The sequence below is a fragment of the Labeo rohita genome, chromosome 3 (assembly GCF_022985175.1).
Source record: "Labeo rohita strain BAU-BD-2019 chromosome 3, IGBB_LRoh.1.0, whole genome shotgun sequence".
Classification (NCBI taxonomy): domain Eukaryota; kingdom Metazoa; phylum Chordata; class Actinopteri; order Cypriniformes; family Cyprinidae; genus Labeo; species Labeo rohita.
In genome coordinates, this window is record NC_066871.1 from 23,185,320 (window position 1) to 23,195,811 (window position 10,492).

The 10,492-nt window shown below is 35.5% G+C and overlaps 1 protein-coding gene across 1 annotated transcript in view; it reads left to right on the forward strand.

The window, feature by feature from the left end:
- The window catches only part of nubp1 (nucleotide binding protein 1 (MinD homolog, E. coli)), a 33,239-nt gene extending 23,530 nt beyond the window's left edge, over window positions 1–9,709 (forward strand). Inside the window, exons 8-11 of the mRNA XM_051105826.1 lie at window positions 678–788; window positions 3,842–3,944; window positions 4,274–4,357; window positions 9,125–9,709. Of these exons, the coding sequence (XP_050961783.1) occupies window positions 678–788; window positions 3,842–3,944; window positions 4,274–4,357; window positions 9,125–9,174 (348 nt within the window). The 3' untranslated portion in view covers window positions 9,175–9,709. The remainder of the gene's footprint in view (window positions 1–677; window positions 789–3,841; window positions 3,945–4,273; window positions 4,358–9,124) is intronic.
- Window positions 9,710–10,492: the final 783 nt, after the last annotated feature.

The following is a 10,492-nucleotide window of genomic DNA, read 5'->3' on the forward strand; positions in this document are numbered from 1 at the left end:
TTTGCATTAAAAAAAAAGAAAACAGCAGCACAAAATGTAATATTGAAGTGAGGAACAAGAGGCTTTCACACTTAACTGAAAGTTAAAAAAATTGTTGTTTCCTTCACGCTAACAGTGAAGTGGAACTCAGTGGTGTGAACGATTTATAAAAAAGAGAAAGTTATTTATGTCTTCAAACCAGTTGCACTTCTTAAGTGCACACATGCTTGAAGCAGTCAACATAATACTCAGAACTAAGCATTTGAGCTTTACAGTTAATTATTAATCAAAGATATTAATGTTTAGAGAGGCTTTCACTGCAACTCTGTCATTGGACACACAAATGGGCTTACACTTCCGTAAAAAACAAGGTCATTGGGGTTTTTTTGTTTTTGTGTTTGTTTTCTTTTTGGGGGGGTAAACTGTAGTTTTTTTGCAATACCAGACTGTGATGCAGCAATATACTTTAGGTTGAATGTTTGCTTTTTAGGTGTTTTTTAGGGACACTTCTTGTGACACTTTGCTGCCACCACTGCACATGAGAAGAAAAGTGTCCGCCAACATAAAAAAATGTTTGCTGTATTTGTAAAGCTTTTATGGGAATAATATGTAATAGTCCTTATTAATATGTAACTATTTGTTTTGACTGCTGTATATTTTTTTATTATATATTTTTTTATTGTTCCCTTCTCAAAAAGGAAGTCTCTCTGCAGGATGTGAGAAAAGAGATCCGATTCTGCAAAAAGGTCAAATTGCCCATTATAGGTGTGATTGAAAACATGAGTGGCTTTGTTTGTCCTAAATGCAAGGTATAGTATACATGTTTAAATGCAGTATCTTACAACAAAACACAGCACACATTAACACTGACGTTTTCCGCATGTTAACGGCGTTGCACGTGATGTCTGTGTAATTTTAGTTCATTTTTATTGACATTGTTTACTCACCCTCATGTCATTCCAACCTGTATGGCTTCCTTTCTTACATGTTACACAAAAGGAGAAATTTTAAAGATTGTACTGTTTTTATTTCAAGGCAATTACTATTATTGGGGGCTAGAGCTTTAAACTTCAAAGAGGATGCGAAAGCACCATTAAGTATCAGGAGGGAAGTCAATTCAAGTCAATTGATCATTTGTGATGCGATCTGGGAATACCCGTTGGATGTCGCGCTGGGACGTTTTCAGGAAATTTGAAAAAAATTAGGTCTAATGTTTTTTTTCGTCAAAATTAGGTTTTCATTAACTTAATATTCTATAACATCTTGTCTATCACCTCTGAAAACATCTTGGCAGAATTCAGTTGTTAAGTGCAGAAAAATAGTGATTTATTGCAGCAAGCAGAAATGACGGTCTTTCTCTTATGTAAGAATGCGCTGCCGAAGTGCTTTCTCCTAACACCACAAAAAACAGTTAACCTATCATGTAATAAAGGTGTATCAATGCACATTCCCCACCGGTCTTGTGTAAACTACGGCACACAAAGTTTTATTTATTTATTAATTTTTTTATATTGCGAGATGGCGAAGTGCAAGAGATGAACGCAGTCTGAAGTAACTGCTCATTTAAAAAAATCTTACTCAATCTTGGTGATGTCAGTGCCCTAAATGCTGTTGAGATGAAGGATCGGATGATGAAGTTATTAAAGAGAAGAAGTCCAGTGACCATCTGTTAATTCACAGTTGTGCAAACAGTTACACTGAGCTTGATTTTCTAAATGTAATGTACAAGGTACACTATTCGTTTTATCTAAACATACAAGGGATGATCAAAAGTTCAGAGACTATGCCCATGATAAACAATGGAAAGCTGTTGTCTTCAGGGTAAGATTAGTCTGTTTGTGTAATGATGCAGTATAGCGCTCCTGACAGACGGCTCTTGTTAAAACCGTGAAGTGAAAGTAAAACCCGTATTTATCCATAGATCCGTAATTTCCATTCCTGAAAATCATAGCTATCAGCCATAACTTTTGTTACGTTCAATTTCACCATATGTTGGGTTTTCCTAGATCGCCTCACATATGATGATTTGTGACTGAACTTACACTACTGTTTAAAAGTTTGCAGTCCGTAAGGTGTTTTATTGGAAACAGTTATACTTTAAATCAAGGATGTATTAAATTGATTCAGTTTCTTTATTTACTGTAGTTTTGACCAAATAAATGCAGCCTTACTGAGCATAAGAGACTACTTTTGAAAACATTTAGAAAATCTTACAGACTCTACAGACCTTTTGATGCTATTGTAAGTTATTTACATATAGCGGAGATCAAAATGAGAGAACAACCTCTAATTTCCTAAATTTCAAGGTCACTGCTTAGTCCTATTTGAACTTTTCTAAAAGGAGTAGAAAGGCAGTTTTTAAAAATTTATCATAAGTTAATTGTATTCCGAAGCACAGATGAAAAAACTTAAATTAGATATTTGAAAAAGAAATCTGATCGAAATTAGAGAATACTCATAGATACCTCCAAGTTATTGGTGTTAATATTGACTGAAACCTTGTGACAGGAGGTTGTATAGATAAAGGCCAAAGCGATGACCCTTTCAGCCGTTGCAGAAGTTGGTCATTCCAAATCTGTGATTTCTCATATATTGCATCTTTACGATGACACTAATTTATCCTCCAAAAAGACTGGTCGTCCACGGAAGACATGCACAAGAAGACAGGATAATTCAGAGACTCTCAATGGCGAATCGGTTCAGCACTGCAGCTGGAATTGCTTGTCAGTTCATCACGAAACACTGTAAGGACCTGTCTCAGCATGTTTAAGAAAATTTGAACTGAAAGTGCACTCTGCAGTGACCAAACCTCTCATCAGCAGAAAGAATCAAAAGGCTAATCTCACCATTTGCTGAGAAGCATGTTGTGTGGAGAGAGGAGAGCTGGTCCAAAGTTCACTTTAGTGATGAGAGGAAGTTCAATTTATTTGTGTCTGATGGGAAAGATTTTGTTTGGCGTTAAACTAAGGAAAGACTGAAGTGTGTTAAGAAGTCATGGTTCGGGGGATGTTTTCTGCAGCAGGCCTCTAATACAGATACATGGCAAAGTGAACACAAATGTTTATCAGAACCTCCTCCAGCGCAACATGCAGTTCCTTCCCTGCAAGCACCTCCCAATCAGCCTCCAATTTTCATGCAAGACAATGTCCTTGTCACACTGCAAGAACACTGAAATAACGAAATGGCTGGACCAGAGTCCTGATCTAAACCTGATTGAAAGGGTCTGTAAATCCTTGCAAGAAGGGTGGGAGAAGAGCGGACAAAAATCACGCCAGCGCAGTGTGAGAAAGTAGTGATGTCATGCGGCCACAGATGTGCTGAAATCATTCAAAGCAAAGGCCTCTAAACTTCCTACAAATTTCTGACAGCTGCAACCTTCCATAATTTTTTGAAAATTCAAAATTCAGTGGTTTCTGTTCTCTAACATGGTAGTAGAACAGTAATATACCTACAGCTAATATTCCTGCAAATTTTGAAGGGCTGAAGATTAACGGTATTTATATAACGGTAATTATTCTTTTCTGTTCTTAATAATTAATTCACAAGTCTGACTGATCCGTTTAGAGTTCTGACAGTTGCCAGTAGTCAATAAAAAGGAAAATTGTCAGGGAATAACATCTTAAATTCTGTTGAAGCTGTTGTAGTTCTTTAGTTGTGTGGATTATTTTAATGATTCTTTGCATTATTTTTGAAGCATTTAGTTTTCATTGTACTTTCATGGAAAAGAGCAATTAAATAATGTTCAATAGAAGAAAAAAAGTCATTAGTGTTTGATGACACAAGGGTGACTAAATAAAATATTGCTTTGTGGAACGACCTGCCACGTTATATATTGTTTTTGATAGTCTCTTTCTGTTGACAGAACACATCACAGATATTTCCTCCAACCACAGGAGGAGCACAGAGAATGTGTGAAGAACTAAACCTCCCTCTTTTGGGCAGAGTACCCCTGGATCCACGGATAGGTACAAAAAGCTTTAATCGTTTACCATTCACAAGGAAGAGAAAGTGTTAAACTAGATTAAATACAACAGTGATGAAATCTCTTTTTCCATTTGTTCCGCATTAAGTGGTAAGGGGATGAGGAAGTTTAACAATTTACATCGTAGCGCTGCGGTTCAATCCATTTCTTTATTTTGTAAGAGAGTTTCCTTGTTTATATATTTACACCGTGTAGTCAGTGAATCAAGTATCAAAAAACTCCCCGTGGTGGTTCTTATAGAGCGTCTGAAGACAAGTCTGCAGCCAGCAGTTTCTAGTTCTCTAAATGCACTTCCGTCTTTTGCTTTTCAAGGGAAAAGCTGTGACGAGGGAAAGTCTTTCCTGACTGAGGTTCCAGACTCTCCTGCTGCAGTGGCCTATCAGAATATTGTCCAGAGTAAGTCATCCCAACCCCAAAAAGCATCTTTTTACAAACCTGCCTCACACGTAAGCTGATAAACTTCCATTACTAACCATTCTGGAAATGCTGGTTTAATGTGTTACCTAACAGTACTGGTAATGACAAACCAAAAATGGCAACCTTTGCCAGAGGCGAATAAAGCTTATGAACTAAACAAATGTTAGGTTACACCTGTAACTGAAAGACAGCAACTACAAAGACAGTGAATATGTTAGCATTGATTTGAAGTCATTGATTTCCCCATTCCTTTTTAATGAAGAGCCTGTTTTTTTCAGCGAATAAAGAAACTCATTGGGCATAAGATATTTAATCTTGACTTGGGTGCCAAGAATACCCAAAATAGTTTTCTGAGAACTTGTGTATACAGATCTTCTTCCCCTTTTTTGTTCCTTAAAGTCACTGAACTATATATGTTTCTCTTTATCCCTGTATGCCTGTTTGCCACTAGGTTTGCTTGCTTGTTTAATGACATCTTCAGATGCTGTAGAAACTTAATTCATACATACAGAACCAAAACCAGAAAGGAGAAAAAGTTTTATCTGAGTGATTATCGCTAAAGCAATGATTGAAGTATCTCTGAAACATCTGATTTTTATGCACAACAGTAAGAACTGTAGTTCAGAACTTAAAAAAAAAGTAACTGAAAAAGAATTTAAAAATGTATTATTTCGTAAATGTTTTAATTAAGTTTAAATCCAACTATTTATGTATTTGTGAAAAGTGATTGTCAAAATGTTAAGTGCAGTGCTATCAATTGATTAAAAAATTAATTAATCTTAATAATTAATTAATCTTTTCTGAAATGAATCGCGATTAATCCCACTTAACATTAAAGTTTTAGAATATACTTTTATATTGCAATAATTTCACATTCAATCTTAAAATTAATGTAGAAACAACATAAAGAATATGTTTTTAATACTTGCTATATATTTTCTATGACTGAAGTTATCACCGATATTACAGATGTCTTACAGATGTCTCTAGGAAATTGTTTTTTTACCCCAACGTTTAATTGACTATGGCCATTCAACATTACAGTATAATTGAGAGCTATCAATTTTAACATTTATAAGACTTTAAAAAATAACAAATTCTAATTAAAGTAAACTTAAAACAATCTACAAATTATACAGGAAAAATATAGGAAATATATAGGAAATATACAGAAATTGAATAATGTTATCAAACACTAAATACTAAATTAAATACATATGAATCCTTAAAGCTACAAAATTGTTGATTATTGATTTCATCTTTTTTTTCTTTTGTTTTTTGATTAACAGACATCACAGCAGCTGGGTTATTAGCTTATTGGCTGCTGTTACTTTAAGAGCTGCCTCTGTTAAGCGTAACGCGGATCTGACCCGCATGCTCACAGTTTCATTCACGGTTTTATATGAAATGATACTGGCTACGGTGCGTGCCGCTGCCGCATTTGTGCGTGCATTTGAAGCTTGCATGCTACGAGCACAATATAACGGCTGACAGGAAAATTGGTTTTTACTGACGTATGGCCTGCAAACATCTAATCTGACCACAGTTCACTGTTGTTCTACTGAAGCTCCCTCGTCAACTCTACCTTTCTCACGCTCGTTTGACTAGCGCCTGGCACTGAAGTAACGTTGCCGTGCGGGTCTTAAAATCTCCCGTTTAATGTGGTCGTAAAAACGTTCTGCGTCTTAATAAACACACTTCTTGACAAGAAAAAAAGAGACAGAAGCAGCACTTGTGAGTGGGGTGGCCAACCCTAGCCCCGCCCCTGTGTTAAATATTCAAAGCACTGTTAAACTGGAAAAATTAATCGACAGCACTAACACGCTAATTTTGACAGCACTAGTTAATTGTCAGCCTTGGAATTTCATAATGTTTTATCATATTCGTTTTAAAACCCTCACCTGACCTGTTTTTCCTAGAAGAACATTCGTTAAATATTTGTTTGATGTTGAACTTGAAGAATGCAGCAACATAAACATTGGTTTAAAAAATTACCAATTTATGATGTCAAATTATGTAATAGCACTTTTCATGCTAGGTAATTTTTAATCATTTTCAATTTTGTAAAATCTGCCCTTTTGCAGGGTGGCCAGGTGCTATCAGTAACTATGATGATGTGAGAAGAATCCTGCTAAATGTGTGCTGAAGTACTTGCAGATTTCTTGACATATACTTATCTAACAAATACTTCAACTAAGCCACTAAGAGTATATCTCATTGTTGAAATATATACAATATGCTGTGTTCACAAGAGTCAAAAGTTTACATACACCTTGCAGAATCTGAAAAATGGAAAAATGATTAAAAAAAATATATTTTACCAAAATAAGAGGGATCATACAAAATGCATGTTATTTTTTATTTAGTACTGGCCTGAATAAGATATTTCACATAAACAATAATAAATAAAAATAAGTTTATTTTATATAGCACCTTTCTGCAAACTCAAGGTTACTTTACATTATCAAATCAGATAAACATAACAGGAAAAAACAGAATACTACAGATAAACATAAAAAATACATGGCAAAAATCAAATCATGTAGTCAGAGATCAAGAAAACAAGAAGAGAAGAGATGTTTACATATACTCCACAAGAGAAAATAATAGTTGAATTTATAAAAATGACCCTGTTCAAAAGTTTACATACGCTTGATCCCTAATACTGTTGTTACCTGAATGATCCATAGCTGTTTTTTTTTTTTTTTTTGTTTAGTGATAGTTGTTCATGAGTCCCTTGTTTGTCCTGAACAGTTAAACTTCTTGCTGTTCTTCAGAAAAATTCTTCAGGTCCCACAAATTCTTTGGTTTTTTTAGCATTTTTGAGAACCCTTTCCAACAATGACTGTATGATTTTGAGATCTTTACTATATTACTATATTATATTGTACTAATATACAGGTGCATCTCAATAAATTAGAATGTCGTGGAAAAGTTCATTTATTTCAGTAATTCAACTCAAATTGTGAAACTTGTGTATTAAATTCAGTGCACACAGACTGAAGTAGTTTAAGTCTTTGGTTCTTTCATTGTGATGATTTTGGCTCACATTTAACAAAAACCCACCAATTCACTATCTCAACAAATTAGAATACTTCATAGGACCAATAAAAAAACATTTTTAGTGAATTGTTGGCCTTCTGGAAAGTATGTTCATTTACTGTATGTGTACTCAATGCTTGGTAGGGACCCTTTTGCTTTAATTACTGCCTCAATTTGGCGTGGCATGGAAGTGATCAGTCTGTGGCACTGCTGAGGTGGTATGGAAGCCCAGGTTTCTTTGACAGTGGCCTTCAGGTCATCTGCATTTTTTGGTCTCTTGTTTCTCATTTCCCTCTTGACAGTACCCCATAGATTCTTTATGGGGTTCAGGTCTGGTGAGTTTTCTGGCCAGTCAAGCACACCAACACCATGGTCATTTAACCAACTTTTGGTTCTTTTGGCAGTGTGGGCAGGTGCCAAATCCTGCTGGAAAATGAAATCAGCATCTTTAAAAAGCTGGTCAGCAGAAGGAAACATGAAGTGCTCTAAAATTTCTTGGTAAACAGGTACAGTGACTTTGGTTTTCAAAAAACACAGTGGACCGACACCAGCAGATGACATTGCTCCCCAAATCATCACAGACTGTGGACAGTTAACACTGGACTTCTGCAACTTGGGCTATGAGCTTCTCCACCCTTCCTCCAGACTCTAGGACCTTGGTTTCTAAATGAAATACAAAACTTGCTCTCATCTGAAAAGGGGACTTTGGACCACTGGGCAACAGTCCATTTCTTCTTCTCCTTAGCCCAGGTAAGACGCCTCTGACGTTGTCTGTGGTTCAGGAGCGGCTTAACAAGAGGAATACGACAACTGTAGCCAAATTCCTTGACACATCTGTGTGTGGTGGCTCTTGATGCCTTGACCCCAGCCTCAGTCCATTCCTTGTGAAGTTCACGCAAATTCTTGAATTGATTTTGCTTGATAAGCCTCTCAAGGCTGCGGTTCTCTCGGTTGGTTGTGCATCTTTTTCTTTCACACTTTTTCTTTCTGCTCAACTTTCTGTTAACATGCTTGGATACAGCACTCTGTGAACTGTTTGTGGCTTACCCCCCTTGTGAAGGGTGTCAATGGACAGTTCTGGACAACTGTCAGATCAGATCAGTCTTCCCCATGGTTGTGTAGCCTAGTGAACCAAACTGAGAGACCATTTTTAAAGGCTTTCCACCTTTGCAGGTGTTTTGAGTTGATTAGCTTATTGGCATGTCACCATATTCTAATTAGTTGAGATAGTGAATTGGTGGGTTTTTGTTAAATATGAGCCAAAATCATCACAATTAAAAGAACCAAAGACTAAAAACTACTTCAGTCTGTGTGCATTGAATTTATTTAATACACGAGTTTCACACTTTCACACTGAAAAATCTTATTCAGGTCAATACTAAATTAAAAAATAACATGCATTTTGTATGATCCTCTTATTTTGGTAAAACAATTGACATCTTGCAGATTCTGCAAGGTGTATGTAAACTTTTGACTTCAACTGTACATCTTTCAGTGATATAATGTTTAGCTTGTGAGAATGGGGAATTTCTTTTCCCTTTTTTTTTTTTTTTTTTTTTTGTTTTTTTAAGTAGAAGCGGATTACAGAAGTGAGCATTCTTTAGAATCCGGATATCTTGTTATTTTGACTCTACGTTGTTACATCCAATAGAATGTGACCTTCATTTGTGCTGACAATAACAAAAATATTTTTTCTTTTCACAGAAATCCGAGATTACTGTTCTTCCAATTCTACATCAGATGAACCTTGTTGATGCAGAAATGTACAACAGATCTTTGTCCAGCCAGCTGGCATATCTATGAATTCACACAACAAAGTATTCAGTCACAAAACAAAGGTCATAATGAATTTTGCTTTCTGCTCATCACTCTTGGTCACTTTTATAAACTTCTTTAAAGGGCAAATGGAAAATTTTGCCTTTTAAGTCTGAATTCCTGGTTTACTTCAAACCACTTTTTTTTTTGAGGATGGAAAAAATAGTTTCTAAAATTTCTAAAACAACGTATGTAAAAATGAAGTTGTGTTATAAATTAGAAATCAAATCAGAAGTCACAGTCCAATCCAAGAATGCAAAATTTGTACATCGTAAATGATAAAGGTGAAACATAAATAGTTATTACTGTGATGACAAAGGGCATGTTTCAGCAGGCCAAGAGAAATTATATTGTATTTCATTATCAGACAGATGTAGAATGTAGGTCGCACAGTGACGTGTCCGGTCAGTGTGATGTAATGGCTATGATGTTTAATTTTGCTAATAAATTTCTTAAGATAATTTCTAAATCCAACCTGCACTAAATCTCTGTATGTTTAATGTGTTTTTTGTTTGTTTGTTTTTTGAAACACCTGTCATAGCACACACACTGGAACCTTTTTTTAAATAGTTTCATGTTATATTGCAAGTCAAACCAACAAATGCATCATCCTTTTTGATATGCTTAAAGAGTACTTATATTATTCATTTAATATTCATATTGCTACTCTAAGTACTTAATCAAAATTTCAGGGGATTTCCACTTTCGGTTTCTGAAGGCGTTGTCTGCTAGAGCATTGTTTGGTTGTTGGTCTCTTTGGTTGTGAGTCACTGTATGGAATTCAACGGTCTGTACAGGACCAAAATAATTTTTTGGGGCTGCATCCAAAAGCAAAAAGCTGCCGCCTTAGGAACAACATAGTATTGTTTTAGTTTTAATTTGGCTGCAAGACTTACTTTCACTATCAGTCAAACCACTGGCACAGCTTACCCTTAAGCAAAGGCAAACACTTTACCTCAAAAGCTTTTGGACAAAATAATTGACATTTATGAATGAAATACTCTTTTTATCTGCTTCATAACATGGCATTTGTGCTCTTTACACCAACTTCAGAGCTGTACATACAGGATTGATTTTACTGTAGTTGGGGTAAAACATATCTACCATATGCTGGCTTCATAAACTGACCTCAGTGGACAGCTGTTAAACAAATATTGTATTTGGTTGTGTTATCCAACCTCTATATACTGGCTGAAAAAGCGGTGTTTTTTTATGTTTCAGATGTATATCAAAATCTATATTTAGTTTTATAAGAGG